General features: G+C 34.7%; 1 protein-coding gene and 1 long non-coding RNA gene across 15 annotated transcripts in view; one reads left to right on the top strand and one right to left on the bottom strand.

Moving 5' to 3' along the window:
• Positions 1-22,826, bottom strand: part of UNC80 (unc-80 homolog, NALCN channel complex subunit) — a 215,099-nt gene that overhangs the window by 114,803 nt on the left and 77,470 nt on the right. For 9 of the 14 annotated variants that reach the window (XM_049106536.1, XM_049106539.1, XM_049106546.1 and 6 more), the window contains exons 22-24: positions 21,904-22,076; positions 4,108-4,320; positions 680-851 (exon numbers count right to left, since the gene is read on the bottom strand). In XM_049106536.1, the coding sequence (XP_048962493.1) occupies positions 680-851; positions 4,108-4,320; positions 21,904-22,076 (558 nt within the window). The remainder of the gene's footprint in view (positions 1-679; positions 852-4,107; positions 4,321-21,903; positions 22,077-22,826) is intronic. The other 5 variants (XM_049106542.1, XM_049106548.1, XM_035711026.2 and 2 more) reach the window with 1 other exon arrangement.
• Positions 6,543-17,989, top strand: LOC118353519 (uncharacterized). The gene is made up of 2 exons (XR_004812648.2): positions 6,543-6,614; positions 17,801-17,989. It is a non-coding gene; the product is annotated as an uncharacterized LOC118353519 (long non-coding RNA).

The following is a 22,826-nucleotide window of genomic DNA, read 5'->3' as shown; positions in this document are numbered from 1 at the left end:
CTGAGGTAATGTTATTAATTCCATAACCATTTAGGAATTTTGCAGTACATAAAAGGCAGTGGTAGACATACACAACAAGCTTATATGGTATAGAACACACATATGCACAAAATGGTATTGAAGAGGAATGCACAGGAATCTCTTTGTCTCTACTCTTCTATGGTAGGACTCACTTTGATTTTAACAAGTACAGTATACAGCAGACATTCACAGTCTAATCATCTAAATTATTTAATATTTCAAATTCATGTTAAATACAGTAATTAAGTAATCTACTTCTTTAATGATCTGGGAAGCATTTCATGTTCAATTCTATTTGGTCTAATTTTTTTTTAATCTCCAAGAGAAATAACAAAATGTAAAACCTGATTAAACTTCTTCTGTGTCAGTAACTTTCCACAACTATATTTTCTCAGAGAGGCCTAATACTAATCTTTGTATAATAGTAAGAGACAGACTACAAACCAATGGATGTTCCATATTGCCTGCCACTCCTTGTCTCTGTCTATAGTCTTCTCTTTCTGATTCTTGTCCTCTCTCTGTGTGTGGCTTTATGCACATGCGTTACATCCATGCATAGGGAAGGGGGGAAAAGGCGCAGTGGGGAGACATGGGAAGGTGGTAAGAATATGAAAGAGGAAAGAGAAATATTAAGTGCTCCTAAAGCAGAGATTCTTACAAGCAGGGGTTCTTGTAGTAAAGGGAGTCTCCTTACTGTCATCTAAAAAGTCTTCCTCCTCATCCTCCTTTCTCAGTCTCCTCTTGGTCTCCTCATCATAAATGAGACCCAGCAGGTTGGCGGGGCTCTCACTTTCCCCATGGCACAGCTCATTCAACCGGACGCCAATCGCCTACCAGGGGGAGAAAAAGAGTGAAATAGCACAAGGTATGTCAGACTCCAAAATAGGCTCTCACATTACAGAGGTCATAAGCAACCATTAATGGGAAGGGATGTATAATCAACTAGGCACATTAAACCAAGAGACTGATACTGAAACATATAGCATAAGCCTTCTCTATATGCCATGGTGTTGTTACCACATTTCCGTATGTGGAAACCCAGAGGTGGATGCCATAGACGCTATCTCTAAGGTCATTTAAAGACTTGTAGAAACTGGAACAATACCTTTGTGTTCTCATACAAAATTTTTTTTCTGAAAATACTTCCACTTAATTGAAAGTCATTTATTTTATAGGTCTCTTATAAAGGAATGTGCAGGAGGAATCTGTTGTAGTTAAAAAAAAAAAATAAGAATCCATGGTTCTTCAAAATGCTTCTGATTATGCTATTTTATGAGAATGTCACTGCCATGCTAATGAGTTTGGAGGCTGGCATGGATTTTTGTATAGCGATTTTATTTATATCTGCCATTATGTACACAGTTAATGGCTTTTTTAATAGACTTTGTTCCCTCACTATATGATAATCCATGAACTAGTAAGAAATACTGAATAAAATTTTGGTAGAATACTGAACACCAACATAGAATCAATACTTGTTATCTGTTCTTCTGATTCATCATGCACTACTGTCTGATTTGCCAAAAGGAATTTTCCACAAAGAGAAAAAATACACCACCTCTATCTAATCCTTTTTACATTCCGATTACATACTGTGTTCAATACAAGAAGAGATACGTGCTTAGGAAGGAGAGTCAAAAGCTAAAATTAGTACTGAACTTGGAGTTTGGCAGCTTGGTTACTATAGAATTAGTATTTTTTTTTCAAATATTTGGAGAAGTTGCTGGATTCTGGGCATGCAAGCAATTAGACTCTCTACTGGAAACTGACAAGGATATATCTTCAGATAAAAACACAAGTTGTTTGAATGTCTTGGCTATCTGGAAGCAAAAAGGTCTCTTTAAACTCTGGAATTATGTGACAAATAACAAAAATTCTGTCAATGAGAAAGAAAGCAGTATAAAAAAGGTATCACAACTTCCTAAAAGCTTAGTCATTAGCTTGAGAAGTGTCAAGCAATGAAACAAAAACTAAAAACAAAGACAACCACCTCAACCCAAAGCATTGTCCTGATGCTACTGTTCTGGAGATCTTCTCTAAAGAAGGAGACATGCAATTATGAGTCTGGAATGGAGCCAACAAACTTAATAGTGAGGAGAAAAAAATCTGCATCAATCATTCCAGGATGCTGACACTAAGCAATTTAAGTTAAATCCACAGTTCATAAACTTAAAGGGTTGCTCAGAAAATGGGACTTCTCTGAGGCAATACTAAATGTCTACACAATTATTTAGAACTCCATGTCTCTTCCATGGCTAGAAAAATGCCTTGGGGATAGGTTTGTTCCTTTTTTCATTCATTAAATATTTATTAAATGAGGTCATCTGTTAGGTATTAAATAAAATATAGAGTTGAATAAATGGTTACAGTATGTCAGTATCTTTGCTTCATGTGTCCTAGTAGATTATAAACCTTCATCTAGAAGGATCATTGTTTGTCAACTGGGAAGCCTACAGAGGTTGAAAAACTAGTTCAAGGTGGTTCAGCAAGCTGTGGTCAGGGATTCAAACACAGGGTATCTGTTTTTTGCTCTTCCCCTCAAGGAGCTTACAGTCTCCTGGGGAGGCAACAACACACCAAAATAACACATTAAATGCTGAAAGAGACTTTAAATAATTTGGAAGATGGACAGATTAAATTCAGTTCAGAGAATCATATAATGTCTCTTTGCCGTCGATTTTGAAGAATTAGTGTTTTGGTTAATAGGGAAGAGGAGGAGATGGAAAGTTCCAAAAGATCTATCAAGGAGGTGCACTGATGTGTTCAGAGACTAACAAGTAAGCCAGTTGGCTGAAGTACAATTTTGTGAGAGGAAATCATGTGCAGGAAGGCTGGGAAGGTAGACTGGGACTAGACTCTACATCCCGTAAAGCCAAACTCCTTTTGTTTTCTAAGGAAGCACGATGAGAAGTAATGTGTGAGTGAGGGAGAACCCTTACTCATTTGACAGACTTTGTGCTAACAACATAGAAATGCACAAACCATGTATCCTGCTTCCAAAAATTAATGCAATAATTTTTTATTATTATTGAACACTTCTTAGATGCAAAGGATTGAGATCAATGTTCTTTTAGATATATTAATCCATTTGATTTCATCATCCATAATCCTGGTATGGTTTGAACACCAAGAGAGAGCAGTGATGCCAGATTAAGCAATTTGGGTTTTATCCCAAGGGAAAAAGAGAGCCACTGAAGCATTATAAGTGGGTAAGAAACACCATCTGATTTGCATTTTAGCCTAATCATTGTGAGAGCAGCTTGGAGAATGAATTAGAGGGGGCAAATCTGGAAGCCCGGAGATAAGTATGAATGTTCTGCTTTTAGATGGGCCCTGCCATATGGAGATCATTTTATTGACAGTGTGTAGGATGGGTCAGATGAGGAGAAACTGTGGGAAGAAGACCAAATAGGAAAATATCTTAGTCATCGAGATGAGAAGGAATGAAGATGTGACCTAACAGGACCTTGGTACGTGGAAGAGGTGGAATCAATAAGGGAAGGAAGGTTGGAACATGTTCAAAGGCTGTCATCTTAGATAATGGTGGTACCATTTACAAGAATAGAAAGTTCGGGAAGGTTTGCACATGAGGGTATATTTATATGGGAAGAAAAGTTTTATTTTGGTTAGATTGTGTTTCAGGGTATTAAGCAAATGCCTCCGGAGTAGTTGGCAATGCTGGCCTGGGATCTGAACGGAGTGCTACAAATAGAGATGTCTGTGCCACTGGCATACAGGTTACAGTTGAAAAAACAGGGATAAATGTATCCCTGCAGGAGGTTATGCAGGAAAAAAATGATAATAAATTCTGGGAATGTCTACATTTATGGGGGGGGGGTGAAGAAGGCAGAGGACCAAGGAAACAGACAGAGGAGATAATGTCTAACTTTATAGACTTACTGGAATGATTAAATGAATTAAAGTTTACTTTCCCCTAACATGTTTTGTTCATTGCCTGGTACGTAACAGATACTTAATTGTCTCTCAAACAAACAAACAAACAAACAAACAAACAAAACATAAACACAGAACTTCTTCCCTTCATTCCAGCTCCCCAATTTTTATATAAGAAAATCAAAAGCTCACGTCTCCCCATTGGTAGAAGAGCTTGGCAGCGTTCCACTGCAGTTTCTGGTTCCGTTTGTTGCCCACGATGGGAGAGCGGCCCCTGGAAAGACCTTTCTTGGTGATATTCACGTGATGCCCTTTCATCCACTCTGGCCAGTTGCCACGGTTACAGCGGTGAACAAACCGGGCACATTCCAGGAATAGAGCTGCTCTGGCTACCACAGGAGCTTCCTGAGAGTGGTTGTTAAGGAAAGAATGATGTGGGATTAATGAGCAATAGACTCACCTTAAAGGGAATTACTACATACTTTTATTTTAGTCTCCATATCTTGATTTAGGTTAGCCATATTTCCCAGGGTTGTATTATCATGGTTAATGGTGGTGGGGATTCTGGTAAATGGATCCTTGAAGGCAAATTTGGATATTGAAGAATGAGACATTTTAAGTGATTTCTGTGTTTAGTTTTCCCCTTTTGAAGAATCTCAAGTAATTTCATGACTCTATCTTTGCATAGTTAAGAGGCAGCTGGGATTTGAATGGGAGAGCGAGATAATTTTCAAAGGAATTTTTCAATATGAAGCTTTTGTTAAACCTAAAATTTTAACCTGTAGCAAACCAATATTCAATTTCTAGAACAGTCTTATGTTAATCAAGGGAGGCAATAGTGATTTTGTTCCAACAATAATCTGTTATCTATGACCATCCACATGCTCCAAAGAAGTACTGTTTCTGTCGTTTCTATACATTTTGGCTAATAAGAAAAGGAAGTGTTTATTAGATTTTGTTGAGTTGGTCTTTTTTCTCCTGACTTTGTGATGAATAACAGATCAAATTCTGCTTAAATAGGCATGGTTTCAATTGAAGATGTCTGACAAAAAGGAAATTATTTAATTGATAAATGAAAAACAGAGCATTTCTTCAGAAAATAAAAATATGGTTCCATCTTGTCATGTCAAGATGTGTTTGGAAAAAAAAAAAAAAGAAAAGAAAAAACAACTTTTAGTTGCTACCCAGAAACTGGTATCAGCTACTGACTGAAATCTTTACAAGCTAAATAAATAAACAAACAAACAAACAAACAAATGGAGGGAGGAGCATGAAGTTTCCCTAGAAGGTCAACAGGTCACAAAAATCACACAGATCAATAATTAATGTGTTATTTAACTTGTGCCAATTTTAAAAGAATGTTTCACAATATTAGCCATCACCTCAGAGTTACCTAAGAATCATAAGTTGATTAATAACCTAATAACCACAAAGTTTTCAAATTGAAATACTTTCTGTCATTTCAAACAATAATATTCTTAACAATGCTTTCATCCACAATGTTAGAAAAGCGGATAATATATAAAGAGTATCAATTACATGGCAAATTAGTTTTTATGAGTCATAATTCTTAATTATAATAACAAACCTCTAGTCTAGAAATGACATCCTTATTTCAATGTTTTTAAAAATGCAGTATAACTTTTCTACCACCATACAGCTGGAAAGAGGTGACCATAGGATTCAATACCAGATCTTTCGAATGCCCAAATCTATGCTAGTTCTTCTTCTGTACCTGCATAGTCTTAATTTATACACATATAAATCTTGGTTAAAGATGATTTCTAGAAGGCATGTAGAAAGTTTAAAAATGGGGCATTGATGTCATGTGATGTTATTCTCTAAAACACAAATATATGATCACATCATTTCCTATTTAAAATTTATTATAGGTTCCATCCACCTCAACAATAACATGAATAAAGACACCCAATCTTTGTTATCTGGTTCATCTGTCTTTCTATTCCTCTAGTAATACTTCATGATCTAACTACATCAAACTGGTTACAGTCCCCCAAATATAACACCTCATTCCTTTTCATATGTTGTTTCCATGACTTGTGGAGCTGTTAAACCCCTTTTCCATGACTTGTGGAGCTGTTTAAAATCCCTATTTTAAAGAATAAGCTTAGTTACCTCCTCTCAGAAGCTCTCCTTAATCTGTTTCCCCTTAGAGAGAGTTGGTGAATTCATACTTTGAGTACCACAGCATCTCAAGCACACGGAATGATTCAAGTAAGCCCTTTAGGCATTCTCATTGTCCACAGCTTAAAGGAAGCCATCAAGAATTCCAATAAGAAATATATTTATGTAGGAACTTGATTTCACAAAGCACATGATGTATTGCTACTACATACTAAGTTAATCTATGTGAAAATACAGAATACAAGATGAGCACTAATGGTGAGAACCTGTCATTAATAAAAAATGGACACTAATGATGAGAATCTATCATCCACTGCATTGGTGCTAAGATTTGGTAGCGAGTCAAAGGAACAGAAAGACTTGAGATTGCACAGGGTCAAATGACTTTCTGCATCAAACCTATCAATATTGCAGTACATAACAAATAGATTAAATATCTACACTCTTTTCTTGTATTAAATATTTATTTTATTAACCATCTCAGGTATGCTAATCTGTGTCTGGAAAAGGCTTGAACATCTGTCTCTAAAAATGTGTGGCAGTCTGGAGGCAAGGTGAGTGATGCGTATTCTTAGCCCATCAGATTTTGACACATTCTCAATATAAGGCAATGGGATTCATTGCTTAATGGCAAGGAGACAGAATTACTGCCGAGGCAGCATTATGTCACAGACCCTGGCTCCTACAGGATTACCAAGGGTGAAACTCAACCTACTCAAATGTATGGGACAGAGGATCTTTTTATTGCCTTTAACTTTAGATGACACTGAGAAGATTAATGATAGAGGAGTGAAAAATCTAAATCATGCTTTGTGAGTTTTTCTATGTAGACTGGCTTGCCTTTTTCAGGGGAAAAAAAAGTTTTATTTGCTTAGGAAGCTCAGGGGATTTTGAATGAGAAGAAATTTTGATTTTCTTTCAAACACAAGTTATAATAAAACTCAGATATTAGTAGTTATCAGCCCTAGGAAATCCTAAAGTTTAGAAATGCAATTGAGATCAATATGAAAATAATTCCCATTAACTAGGCAGCACAATCTTAAAGGGAAGATTGGTTATTATCTGATGAATTTGATCCATGTAAATTCTAAAACCAGGTAACTTTTGGAAAGGTCACTCTCTACATTGAGGAATGAGACATAGAATAACTCAAATATTGCCCTTATAATCTTTATGAATCTGGTAGATGAAAACAGGCTTGAAACCCATCATCAAGATGGCACTGAATCATAGCACTTTCTGGGGGTATTGTAGTGTCTATTTTACTGTACAGACAATGAGGGAGTTGTTGAGGACTCTACAAAGCTACGGACTCTACTATGATCCTGATAGAAGATACCTAGCAAGAAGTACTGACTTCACACTGTGTATGAAAGAACATTCGAAGCATTCTAGTGTGGATGTGGCTAAGGGGAATTATTTCCCTTATAAATTCCTTTCAAAGTGTAGTTTATAAAGTATTGATTTTTAGGGGCAGGGTTATAGAATACCTTGGAAAACAGATTCTTCCTGGACACAAAGAAGAGTCCATTTTTCCTCTTTTGATGGAGCTTACCTCTTATAGCTCAGCGCAATCTGAAGAAACAGCAAAAAATGGAGACATGACAGAATGGATAAGGATGGATTCACATCACAGAGAAAAACAGCACAAATGGAGAAAAATGAATCAGAAGAACGCTGCATGGATGAAAAGAACCACAGAGTATCAGGGCATAGTCAAAGGCGAACATCTAAACAAAACTTGATACCACTGGTATACCACAGAGAATTTTTACTGGTAGTCCTGAAAGATAAGTAGACATATTTAAAGTTCTTATTTGCATGTCTGCTAGATCACCTTTTTATGTTCCATAATACCATGGAGTGGCTTCAATTCAATTATGGCATAACTTCATAGTTTCAGACAATCCAGAAACAATTTTAACTGGGAAGACTAGATTGGCCTAAAATATTAGGTTAAATCCTATGGAATTTGTAGATTTGAAGGTCAAAAATAGTTGAATACTAACAATTTCACATGGTTTACTCTTACATAAGGTGTTCTCTGCAATGACTACAGAGCTGTTCAGTTAAAGTTACATGTCATAAGAATGTCATTACACAGCACAGATTTCTCTAACATTCTTCAACGAGAAAACTTCAAGTGTTGCCTACTTTTCCTTGACTTCCTTTGTCACTTTTTCCTGAATTTTATAAGATCATTATGTATATTGAATGTTTCCTTTATGAAAGTGAAGGAGAGAATTGGAACACTAATTCAAACAGCCGTGCTTTATTTTGCCTGGGGACTTAGAAAATATTGTTACCAAGATACGATGGTTAATTGAAGGTTATAATTGCAATACATTCCTTTCCCTGAAGGACTATATCTAAACTTATTATGTGAGAAGAAGCCCTGATTCTGAAAACTCACATAAAACACTGGACAGGAACTGTTTTAAAAGACTGAATATTTTATGTTGGTCCCTGGGGAATTACATAATATTTTTATTGCCTTAGAAAAAAATTTAAAGCTCTTGCTGGTGCAGGATACCTACTTATTTAAGACCAATGGGAATAGGCAGTTATTGTGGGTCCTAGTGTGCATTGGAAGCTCGTTTGCTGGAGGGTATGTGTTTGTGAGTATTTATTACTTAGTTTGTATTGAATTCTCTGCCTGACTGAGATCATTAAGTAACTGACAGGCTGCCTCTGCCCCTGCTCATTTCCACAGTAGCTGTGGATAACTGAAATCATTCAGTTGTCAGACTAGAGGCAGGCATTATTTTTTAGTACATGGTCTAGATGGCTCGCCATTTTAATAGTTACTCAGATCACACTAATATTTTGGGTAAGTATTATAAAAAACAAAGTCTTCTGTTTCTGACAATATGATGGATTAGGTTTAAAGATGAACTTCCTATGGTTTAGACATCTAAAATATTGGATAAAATATTCCCTCAATTTCTTCACTTTGCTTTTGCTTTTGTTTCTAACACAAGATAAGAGACCATTGAAGAGTAGAAATGACAAGCACTTGTAATTCTGGGTGGGGAAGAGAGACAGGTGCCAGCTAGCATAGGAATAATTACCCTGAGTGTTTCTACCGATTATGAAGAGGCTAGACCCTGGGTTTTCAATGGGCAGTGAGTTAAATGTCTGGGCCCAAGTACAGTGGGAGGTTAATTCATACGCCAAAATGCCAGGTGAGAGTCACCTTTAGTGGATGAGTAAGAAAAAGATCTACCTCACCGAAATAGGCTTGCCTGACTAGGCTTGGCTGTTTAAAACAGGAAAAAAAATTCTTTTATGAGAACTCCTAGTCAAAATACCACATTCCTGTATAAGTTTAGAATGGTACTACTTCCATGTTCCTTTACCTCCTCCCCCAAAAGAGTTTAAAAATGGTTTTAGGTTGGTGATGTTTCCAGATGCCTGAGAAAAGAAATGGAAATCCTCTCTGGAGGAATACTTTGAATCAGTACTTCTCAAATCTTCAAACTTGAGTGTGCATTAAAGTCACTTGGCAATACAGAATAAAAAAATAGTGTTTTTATGATCCCACTCCAGAGATTCTGATTCAGTGTATCTGTTGACGGTATGAAAATTTGCATTTCAAACATGCTCACAGATGATGATGATATTACTGGTACACTAATTAACACTGCTTTTAGCATAGGTCTTAAAGAATTCCCACAGACAATATTCCAAGAATTTAAGTTCACATAAAAAATACATTTAAAAAAATCCACCATGAGTAAGAGAAGAAACAAAAAAGTATAGAATGAAACCCACAAAGACAGCAATTATTGGCACTGTTGTGAATCAAATACATTTAAAGATTAATGTGGGTATTGAAAGTATGATGAAAAATTAAGTTATCAAGGTTGACCAAGCACTTTTAAAACAAGAATCAAGTAAAACTTCTACAGATAAAAAGTAGCACTTGAAATTTAAAACTCAATATATGGATTTTTTTAAATTTTTATTTATTTATGATAGTCACAGAGAGAGAGAGAGAGAGGCAGAGACATAGGCAGAGGGAGAAGCAGGCTCCATTCACCGGGAGCCCGACGTGGGATTCGAACCCGGGTCTCCAGGATCGCGCCCTGGGCCAAAGGCAGGCGCCAAACCACTGCGCCTACCCAGGGATCCCTCAATATATGGATTAAAACACAGATTAGATCATGTTTTTTTCCAACTTCAGCACTATTGACCATTTGGGCCAGATAATTCTTTTTCTATGAAGAGTGTTCTATGTATTATGAGATGTTTATTAGCATTTTTGGTATCTACCCAGGAGATTCTATTAGTCATCATCAGGTTGTGACAATGAAAAATTCCTCCAGACATTGCCAAATGTCCCTCAGTGGGCAAAATTACTCATGGTCAAGAACCCTGGGATTAAACAAAGTGAAAAGAGACAAAGTGAAATGGAAGAGATATCTCAGAAACCCACTCAAGATATAGATTGAAAGAAATAAGAAATATGAAAGAGAAGTTATAAAAAATAGAGGATAAAGTGTTAAGACCTATCACATACCTTTTCAATTTATAGAAGTAAAGATTAGATAAAATGTGAAAACCATAATCTTGAAAGAGATAATAGCTGAAAAATTTCCAGAAGAGATGTAATATACTAATTACATAATTCAGGCACTTAATGAATCTCAACTAAGAAAAATATGTTAGAAACATCTCAGTGAAACTGAAAAATATTAAAAGTAAAGAGAAGACATTAAAAGCAATTGGGGAGGATGGGCAGATTATATTATATATATTCCCATACATAATACAATGACAAGCCAGAAGACAATGGGATAATACCTTTGATGTACAGAAGGAAAATCTTAGTCTATACTTATAATTCTAGCAAAAGTTATCTTTTCAGAATAAGACCAAAATAGACATTTTCAAGTGAACTGTTAGCAAGAGAGCTACTGCCAACTGATCACTAAAGAAATTTCTGAAAGGTCTCCTTCAGAAGGACGGAACTTAGGAGGGATGTATGAGATGCACAGAGAAATGGTGAGCAGAGAATATGCTTTTGGGTAAATTTTAAAATAATTTTCCTGAAAATCAATAAAAATAATGTCTACTTTGTCAATGTTTAAACAAAAAACAAGATAGAATTAAATCTCAAACAATAGCTAGGGTTAAAACCTTCTACAGTATTTTAGTTTGAGAGAAGAGTAAAGATATTAATTTTAGATTTCATTTAAACCTGTAATTTAAAAAAATAGAGAATATAATGATTTCCAAGCTATTGAAGCAAAATAAGACAATGCTAAACCAAACCAAATCAATAGAAAAAAAACTAAACCTAACACAATCTAAAAGAGGATATGAAATAGAAACAAGAACATATACTCAATGAAATAATGAAAATGTGATAAATAGGCAGAAAAAGGGAAGTGAATCTATATCAGCAATCATAATTTGTGCAAATGGACTAAATTTTCCAGGGGAAGAAGTTGTTAAAGTGGTATAAAAAGAATATCTATTTTTTATGAAAGTCACCCCTAAAACACAAAGATGTGGAAAAATTGAAAGTAAAGGATTGGCAAAAAAAGACATACCGAGCCAATGCTCACATAATAAAATGGTTTCAGCTGTATTAGTGTTAGAGAAAAATCTATCTAAGGTAAAAAGCATTACTGAAAATAAACTGGGTCACTAGATAGTGATAAAAGGTTCATACCTTTTATCTGTCACACTTCAAACTGCTGTTTGGTCAGAACTACAAGTATAAATGTCATCAAATTTGTCATCAAAGTGAAGACTTAAACATAACTTAGTAATCAACAGATCAAGAAGTAAAGAAGAATGGAGTTCTTTTTTTTAAGATTTTATTTATTTATTCATGAGAGATACAGAGAGAAAGAGGCAGAGACACAGGCAGAGGGAGAAGCAGGCTCCATGCAAGGAGCCTAACATGGGACTCAATCCTGGGTCTCCAGGATCATGCCCTGGGCTGAAGGCGGCGCTAAACTGCTGAGCCACCTGGGCTGCCCAAGAATGGAGATTTGAATACAAAATGCTGAACCCAACAACTGGATGGAGACTACATATTCTTTTCAACCACAAATGGGACACTTATGAAAATTGATAGTTTAGTTCATAAAATGTATAAATTAATTCCAAATAATCAGTAAAAATAAAGTTACAAGTCAATAACAAATGGATGCCTAACAAAAACTTGGAATTTATAAACTGAAACATCCACATATACATCTAAATAACTCATGGGTCAAAAAGGAAATCATTAAAGAAATTAAAAATTACTTAAAAATAAATTAACTAAATAAATAAAAATACAGCTTATTGGAATTTATGGGATGTAGTTAAAGCAGTATTTAGTGGGAAATTAATAGCTAAGTGCTCAATTTGGAAAGAAAAAATAAAATTATTAGCTAAACAATTGACCAATAAGCTAAAGAATAATACAATGAATGCAAAGCAAGAGAAGAAAATAAAAGAACAGGAGTAAATGAATTTGAGAAAAAGATAAAATAGACTCAACAAGGTCATTAAAAAAGCAATAAAATTGACAAGTATTTGGCAAGACTAATCAAGAAAAAACTCTCATAATCTACTACAAATGCTGCCAAAATTAAGAACTGATAAGAAAATGTTAGGACAAATTTTATGCCACCAAATATGAAAATGTAGGTGCAGTTGACAATTAAAAAAACTAAAATTACTTGATCTGACTCAGAAGTATAGTTGAGGTGATTGGCTAATCAATTCAGAACTGAAATTCAATATCTCTGAATTTATCAGTGGACTCAATATAATTCCAAGAATAAATCAAAGGATTTTCATGAAACCTGACAACCTAATTATAAAATTCACACAGAAGAGCAAAGAGCCATAAAGTAGCTTAGGTGATTTTAAAAGTTCTAGCTATTAAAACAGAGTAGTTTTACTCTGGGTAAAAGGAAAATGGAGCAGAAAAAAACAAACCCTCAGAATTACACTCATGAATCTATGGAAACCTGACACATCCTTAAGATAATACAATGAATGAAATGAAATCTCTGCACATTAGAGAATAAAGTATAAACTAGTAATATATTATCCTAAGATAATTATGTTCTATGTGGAAAAAAGGGAAGAAAACAATTTCCTATCTTAAAGCAATCACACAGTAATCTAGTTAAAGACTTCAGTAATGAAATGTAAACTTTAAAGCTTTTAGAAGAAAATACAAGAATATATATATGACCTAGGGATTTTCTTTAAAAAGTTGTAAAAAAAAAATGCTAGCCATAAGAGAGTTCTAATGAATCAAACTAAAATTTTCTCTTCATTAAAATTTAGTATAATGAATAAAATAAAATAAGCCACGAAATAGGAAATGATGCAACATAGAAAACAGAAAATGGATTCTTATTGACAAAAATCTATACTCTTTTAAAATTATCAATAAAAAGTTAAATAATCCTCCAATAAAAAGGTAAACATAATATGGGATCTTTCACCAAAGTGAAACATAAATGGTAAACAGACCTATGAAAAGAAAAGATTTCAGACTTCAGGTTGAAAATATAAAGTGTTGTTCCTTTAATTCAATGATTAAAAATAAAAATGTTGGATAATACAAGCGTTGACAAGAACACAGAGCAACAGGAGCTTTTATTACAGTGTTGGTGCCAGTAATTGTTGCAACTACTTTGAAATACACTTTGGCATCATGTAGTAAAATTATGACTCACTAATTCCACCCCGAGGTGTATTTAGAAAACCGTGAATCAAGACCCATATGCAGTAATACTCATGAAGACATTGTTCAAAATAGGCAAAAATTTTGAAAAAATAAAAATGTCCATCTAACAGAATGGACATATAAACTATGTATGGCATATTCAAACAAATATCATTCACTAGTGAGAATGAATGTATTAATAACAAAAGCATCAACAAAGATGAACTCAGACTTAAGGTCGAACAAAATGAGTATAGCATGATTTAAGTTAAATAAATTTCACGACTATTTTTTTTTTAAATATATATTTCCAAGGGATAAAAGCTCATGTGGTAAAATAAACAAAGCACAGGAAAGATTAAAACAGACTTTAAGAGAACAGTGTCACATGGAGGTAGGGGATGTGTAATTAAGGAAAGGAATCCAGGGGACTTTAAAGAAAGTGGAACTGTCCTATTCTTTAAGGTCGTGGTGGATATGTGACATCAATTTTTTTCTCTGAAACTGTATATATTTATGAAATATATTACCTTTATGCTACATTTCATAGTTAGGATCTTTTAAAAAAACTCAATAATATAGGAATACCACTAGAATCGAGTGAATAATTTGATGATTTAGTTTTATTACTGAATTGTTTCAATCTTCTCATGATTCAAAAGGGAACACAATATGATTGTACTCTGATTGCTCCTAGTAAGCATATATTCCTATCTTCTTGAAAGAGTTAATTTGCACTGATTACCAAGTGGTCTTGCGATGGTAAGCCCCTAGTGGATAAAATTTGATGCAGTGAACCTGAAAGGTATGACTCTACCTATTTTCACCAGGAGGTTTTCAGTTTATGTCTGTTTAACTGGTATAATTATTGATAGCATCCCCTTTCACTCTCCAAAGTGCCCCAATTTGGAGAAAAATTATATAATCATCCCTAAAGCTATTTACAAGGCTATATAATTTACCATGAATTAGGTTTTCACTGCCCACAGAATAGAGAGAATTCTACAATATCATTGACTTTCTTGTTTTCATGGAATTGTTCCTAATGCAAACCGACACTATTATCAGTGCTAATCATGCTAATAAATTAGAAAACACTGTGTCTGTATATGTCATATTTAATTGAATAAAAAGGGCTAGAATATTTCACCTGAAATATATAGAAAACAAATCCCTTTTGTTTGAACTGTTTTTTACTATTTTTTTGTGCTTATAGATTACATAAACCTAGAGACAAAATGTTTTCTAAAACATGCTTTTTCTAAAATGCCTTACAGTTGTTTCTATTAAATTTGTACTAAAGAGAAAGAGTGTGAGGAAGAGCTGTGCTGGACTCTAAATTAAACCAATTACCCCTAAGTTTAGTAGTCACGGCAACAGTGACAAGAGAATTGTTTAAAATAAAACTTGCAGATAGGCAAGACTTCGAACATGGACATTTCTAATATTTCTTTCATTTAACAGTATTTTCAATTCTGAAGAAAACTGCAAACTTGAAAAAGTCACATTAACATTCTATAATTAAGGCACTAAAACAATAAAACTGTTCTGAAAGAAAAATCATGTCATACTGCAAAAATTGCATTTAAGCTGCACTTAAAAAGAAATGCAACACCCAACAAAAGAAAACACTAAAGGAGAGATGGGAGAAAGTGGTGTAATGGAATGTGAGGAGAAACGGAACACATTTGTTTTTCCCTCTTTTCCCCAGTCCTATCTGACAAAATGGCAGAATCTATAAGCATGCCTATATCTGTTATCCATATCTGCATCTGTGTATCTATCTTTGTCATTTATATTTATACCTACCTCTCCATATATTTCTAAACTCATATTTTTATTTGATAGAAATATAGACACTTCTACCTATATTTATACACATATACATACATGACAAAAACCACAAATACATTGTAAAACATACAAAACACATTTTTAACAGCAGGACCTTTCTCAAAGACAGGAAGCAGATGAAATCAGATATTAAGTGAAGTCAAATGCAGAGGAAACAAAAGGCAAAAATACATGTAATAGAAGACATTTGTGAAAGTTAGAGTAAACCCGAGAAACTCTTAACCCAGATGAGCAAATAGGAACCACGGTTGTCATCCCTGTGCAAATGACAGGAAACACAGAATGCTACTTTGATTCAAGCACATAGGACAGTATGCTTGTTAGAATTCATTGGTGACTTCAGTTTCTTCACTTTTCCATACTTGAGAAAATGGATTTAAGTGTGCCCTTATTTGGGAGGCTATTCCTTAGGCTGGTTCCTTTCCACTTATAAACAAGCAATAAATGTGAAGATGCTTTATAAACTACCTAGTATAATGAAAATATTACTATTGTCATTTTCTACTACCAATGCTGGCACCACCACAACTACCACTGTCTACCTATCCCTTTCACTCAACCCAACTAGTTCTACCTGGATTCTTTGTCTGATGATGGAGAATACTGCATTCCTTTACTTTTTTTAAAAAACTATTTATTCATTTGTGGGGGGGGAGGGGAATGGGAGTAGAGGTAGAGAGAATCTTCGAGCAGATCCTTTCTGAGCATGGAGCCCAATGTGGGGCTCAATCCTCCAACCCATGAGATCATGACCTGAGCTGAAACCAAGAGTCAGAAGCTTAACTATTGAGCCACCCAGACGCCCCTACTGAACTCCTTTAAACCTTTACTAATTCTGACCTGTGACCTCTGCACACTCCTTGGCCTTGAGCTAGAATCAAAGATTCAGATATGAAAGGAAATCCTACAAACCACCCACTTTTTTGAGGTCCCTGTACAATGGCCTCCACTGAATGCAGGCTAGCGGCAAAGAGCTCATTACTTCTCAGTAGAGCTACCTTATCACTGGACATCTACAATGATCAGAAAATGCTTCTTTACTTTGAGATTCAAAAGATACTGCTTGTTAGCATCAAATCTCCTTATTTTATTTCTTACCATGATATTTATAAGATTGAGAAGGTCAAGCAGGGCCAGAGTAGGTTCCAAAGGAAAGGAAGAAAGAAGGATCTAGTGATTTGGTAACTATCAGGGCATAGCCTTACTTTGGGGAAGTAAAATATATTTTAAATTTTCTTTTTTTTAAAATATTTTAAATTTTCAATGGGATTCAGTCCAATTTAGTGGTTGGAGTCAAACTCTAGTCAGGAACAGAGTGTACTTATACCTGGAAACTTCTGTAATCTCATCTCCTTGAAAACTAAAAGCATTACAGCTGCTAGAAGTCAGATAGGCATAAAACCCTTTTGTAAGAGGGAATGAAATCTCAATACCCAAGAGACTTGATTATCAAAGAATTCATTAATATTCCTCTTAAAATAACCTTCATTCAGAAACTAGTATTAATTTGTTCTATTGGGATTATTTTTCAAATCCTCATATGCTTTCTTTGTGACATGCCTCATATATCTCCCATGCCCACATATCTTACATAAATCCTAAGGGTTCCATGTAGGAGGCAATTACTGTTTTTGTATCATCAATAAAAGTTAATAAAAGTAATCATTCCAACTACTTGAATAAGGAGTCTCATTTTGCCAGATAATCATTTTGCCATTAACTGAGATTGAGTTCTTAACATTTTTGGTTTCATGGATGGTCCTGGGGGTGGGGGTAGTCCGTGAACCTCCTGATAATATATGTTAAATTTTCTCTATAAGTATACTTCTCTTGGAAAAATTTCCAGAGCTTTCATCCAATTCTAAAAGAGTCTATGTCCCCAAAATGTTAAGAATCACTGGTGTAGAGAGTGAATATGTGGTGTGAATCTTTAAAGTTGAAGATCTCCTATATTTTCTGGTTATGAATTCATCATGTATTCATGTGTTAAAGAACCTTTTTAATAGATCCAAATGCTTTGGGACCCTTAAAAATCATTTATAATCTTCTTTATTCTAGAGACCATATTCACCTAAGTGTATTTTCAATGTACAAGAGATACTCATTTTCAAATAAATAATATAAAATATAAGTATATATTTTATATAATGTGTATATATGTGTGTATATATATATATATATATTTTTTTTTTTTTACAGAGAAAGTATATGCTATTGCTATAAAAATCCTAAATGGAATCAGAAGATTTTGTTTTGAACCCAGTTTTAGCACTGACTGGCATATGTGACCTTGAGCAAAATCACCTTGGCTCTTGGGGCTTTTGTTGTCTCATATGGAAATGTTTAAATGAAAAGAGCTGCTCAATAAAGTTCACTGTATAATATACATTCATGTGTAGATTTCAGTTCAGTATCTGAAAGAGTGGGGCTTGTAAAGGACAACCTGTTATTTCTGTCATCAGGTGCTTATTTGACTAATAGTTGTCCCAATACTATCAAGCCATTATTCTCCAATTTGTATGGCAAGCTGTGCCTGTATCTTTCTATCAATTTTTCAACAAGTTGAAATAATATCATTTTACTTAATCTTATTAGGCTTGCTTAGGAAATTTGATTCTCTACTTTGCCTAAAAATCTTTTTTTTTTTTTTTTTTTTTCCTAAAAATCTTCCAATGTAGCTCTGACACTAGGATTGAGACAAAGATAGACATGATGGTACCTTTGGAACATTACAGATTAAAATACCTATAAAGTGCTAATGCACAATTTTACTGTGAATTTAATAATTTTTCAACTAACGTCGGTCATTTTCACTTTCTCACTTACATTTAGATTATCATGTATAAAATACATGCTTTATTATTTTTGCATGTTTTAGTGATTTCACACAATTTTTTAATGAGACAGTCAATTTGATAGAGTATAAAATATAGAGTCTTTGAATACAGAGGTACATCTAACCTGGGTCTCTCTTTTGCTGTCTGTGTAGCCCTGGACTGTTAGTTGGTCCTTCTCAAATTTAGTTGTTTTTCCTTTCAAAACAGTAGGTACACAATAAATGTTAATCATTAGTTTATCAGCCTTAAAATGTACACTAAGAATTCTATAAAATAGATCACTATGCAAAAATAATCTTCATAAGGAAACTTTCAAACAGGTTGAGTTTTTTGTATCTATTAATAGCTGGTACCTTGCATGGCATATGAGAAACTCTCAACAGATACTGGTTGAGTTAATTAATTAATTACTATATGATGAGTTTCTTTTAAGCTACACTGAGTCCGGGTTTTTAAAATTCCACCATCCAGCCATTTGGTATAATTAATATGTAGAGAACTGCTCCTGCTCTGTGACTATATCCAGTTTAAAATTATTTCTATGCAGGGAGGTGTCACGAAACACTCCACTCACCATTACTGCCCTCCCACTATTACCCTATTATTCTGACTTCTCCTATTCCCTAATCAAATCCTGCTGCTTCCACCACTAACTAACACCATATAGTAGTATCTGATATTTTATACATTGTCAACACTTTCTAATAGTTACAAATTTGATAGTTAAAGGAATTTATGGACATATTAATGTGTATTTCTTATGTGCAAATAAGATGGGGCATACTTTGTTGGGTATTATTATTTTTAATGAAATGGCTGTTCATGTACTTGCTACCCATTATTTAAATGTTCAATTGTTGGCCTTTTCTTATGGATTTTTACATTTATTTAAATTTGCTCCTTTTGGAATAGGTCAATAGTGATTAAAAAGAATCATTGCATAACTCAAAGGAATGACAGGCTAGTTACCATTCTCCCGCTTAGAAAACAAGGGATTGGCTCCTTGCCTTGTTAAACTCTTTTGCTTTAGACAGGCATCTTGCTCTTTGATAAATTACCATCAGCCTCAGCTCTCCTGGAGGCTCATGATTCCCTACATTTTATAGTCACCATAGCATGCATCAATGCACACTGAATATTTTGGAATTTATGAACATTCACAAAGGACAACATCCAGGAATGGGAGACTGACTGAAAAATCTTATATAACAAGTCATCATTTTGGGTGATTACAGTGGTATTTTTATTTCAGGCTTAAGTGAAGTCACGTTAACTTGATGGTAACTAGCTTGATAGCAAAGCGTGCAAATGTCACACAAAAATGGTATAATGTTATTATCAGATTTGGTTGATTTTCCAAGGTAAAATATGAGTGGTCAATGGTCACTTGTCCATATGCTGTAAAATCTGGAAAAGTCATCATTTATAGGAAGGCTTTAAGCTCTTTGTTGTAAAAAAAAAAAAAAAAGTCTATTTAGTTTTTATTTTTTAAAAGAGAAACTAAAAGACTTTATTCTTGATGTTTACCTGGTATATTGTACCAATTATTTTTTTTTAAGATTTTATTTATTCATGATAGACAGAGACACAGAGAGAGGCAGAGATGGCAGAGGGAGAAGCAGGCTCCACGCAGGGGCCCCGACAAGGGACTCGATCCCCGGACCCCAGGATCAGGCCCTGGGCCAAAGGCAGGTGCTAAACCACTGAGCCACCCAGGGATCCCTGTACCCAGTATTTATATAATGTAGGAAGAGTTTATTAAATCTGAGGTAAATAAAGGAAACTGAGGCACTGAGTTGAAAAATTATATCTGGGCCTAGTTTACTTGACAGAAACCTTTTCTCTTTTCTTTTTTAAAATTTATTTATTTATTTATTCATGAGAGATACAGAGAGAGAGGCAGAGACACAGACAGAGGGAGAAGCAGGCTCCTGTGGGGAGGGCAACGTGGGACTTGATCCCAGGACCCCGGGATCACACCCTGAGCCAAAGCCAGATGCTCAACCACTGAGCCACCCAGGCATTCCCAAAAGAAACCCTTTCTTTTTTTAAAGAAAAATATTTTATTTATTTATTAATGGGCGGTGGGGAAGAGAGAGAGAGAGAGAGAGAGAGAGAGAGAGAGAACGCAGCAGAGGGAGAAGCAGGTTCCATGCAGGGAGCCCGACGTGGGACTCGATCCCAGGTCTCCAGGATCAGGCCCCAGGCTGAAGGCAGCGCCAAGTCGCTGAGCCACCTGGGCTGCCCAAGAAACCCTTTCTAAACTAGATCCATTTTATATTCTTTAATCCCTTACATGTGTATATAATACCATATGATGCTCAAAGCCCTTTTGCACAATTCAATTTATCCTTCCTTTTATATCTTTCCTTCAGTTGACAACTAGACCAAGACTCAAAGATGTTTAAGTACTAATACATGACAGACATAAAACTAATAATAATAAAAAAATAATAATGGCATACTTTATTGAGCAGTTACTGTATTTCAAGCACTCCCATAAGGTCTTTCCATTTAATGTGTCATTTAATCCTCACACTTAGCCAGAGGATTATTATTAGCCCTACTTTTATTTTACAGTTTTAGCTAGTAAATGTCAGAGCCCTCACATCCTTTTAATCATGATGCTCTACAGTCTACTTCCTGGTGCATATTTATTATTAAATTTTTCCCTTTTCTTTCACCTCATCACCTTTCTTCCTCCTTTTAAAATTAATGCTGAGAAAATCAAAAAAACATAACCCCACAAAAACCTATAATCATCTCAATAAATGTAGAAAAGGCATTTGACAAAGTACAACATCCATTCATGATAAAAAAAAAACTCTCAACAAAGTTGATTTAAAGAGAACATTCCTCAGCATAATAAAGGCCACATATGAAAAACTCACATCTAACATCATAGTCAGTGGTAAAAAACTGAGAGCTTTTCCTCTAAGATTAGGAAAAAACAATGATGTCCATTGTCATCATTTTTATTCAACATAGTATTGGAAGTCCCAGCCATTTCTTCCCAATCAGACAAGAAAAAGAAATAGAAAGCATCCAAATTGGTAAGAAACAAGTAAAACTTTAACTATTTGTAGATGACATGATACTATATATAGAAAACCCTGAAGACCACCAAAAATCTACTAGCACTGGTAAATGAATTCAGTAGAGTCACAGGATCCAAAATTAATATACAGGAATCTGTTGCACTGCAGATTGAAAATGCACTAATAATGAAGTAGCAGAAAGAGAAACTAAGAAAACAATCCCATTTATAATTGCACCAAAAAAGTACCTAAGAATAAACTTAACCAAGGAGGTGAAAGACCTGTACTCTGAAAACTATAAAGCATGAACAGTTAAAAAAAAAAAAAACTCCATAGAGAGGGTTAGGATTAGAAATTCATGCTTTCCTCCATTAGCAGTATTAATTGTAATAGGAGACAGAGTGGGCAAAGTCTTCCAGAAACTTACAAGATCTAATGCAGCTGCCAGGATGGATGCATCTGGAATTGTCCCTGGCTCACAGCAGTTTAACAGAAATTGAAAGCGCTTCATGCCTTGTCGGATTGCTCCAAGATTCACAACATTTTTGCTTTTTCCACCATCTTGGTTGGAAGACAGATGGTCATCAAAACTGTGGCAACCTATAGGTTTTTCCCATGGTGGAGGAATGAAAGAAAGAAAATACAATGGATCACAGATTGAAAAGAACTTCAAAGTTATAACAACATGTTTTCTGTAGTGTCAGCCTGAAAGCTTTTCCCCTGACTCCATCTCATTCATTTCCAGCTCAATGCCTGATTTAGACACACCATAAACTTTTGGGAATCTGGTGACACATGGTATATGCAAATGTAGAATTTTACATAAATATTTAAATATGGGATCTGATCATTTTGCTACCAGGTCTCCTCTTTAAAACTGGCAGGAGCTCTTAGTATATTTAAAATGATCTTCCTGTAATCAACAGCTAACTTCTATTTTTATCAAAGATGGAATCACTGCACAATTGCATATATGTTCCATAAATTGATATCTCAGTTACAACACAAAGAATCACTGACTATTAGAGACGTAAAGAATCTTAGAGTTTGGTCATTTAATTCCAGGATTTCCAAACCTAACTATATGTCAGAATTACCTACGAAGTTCCTGAATTTCATCCAGACTTTCAGAATCAGAATTCTTAGAAATAGAGTATCGAAATTTGCGCTTTGTAAGCCGCCCAGAAGATAATGATGTAATCAGGCTGACCCAGCACTGTAGTCAGAGATTTGGGAACCACTGATTCCTTCCCACCCTTATTTTTCCATAGTTAAAGCGCCTATGAATAAGAATCAGTCTGAAGCTTATTAAATACAGAATATCAGGTCTCATCACTAGAAATTTTGATT

This window comes from Canis lupus, chromosome 37, assembly GCF_003254725.2.
Source record: "Canis lupus dingo isolate Sandy chromosome 37, ASM325472v2, whole genome shotgun sequence".
NCBI classification, from domain to species: domain Eukaryota; kingdom Metazoa; phylum Chordata; class Mammalia; order Carnivora; family Canidae; genus Canis; species Canis lupus.
Note: the sequence above shows the minus strand (reverse complement) of the source record. Positions and strands in the feature narration are given on the sequence as shown.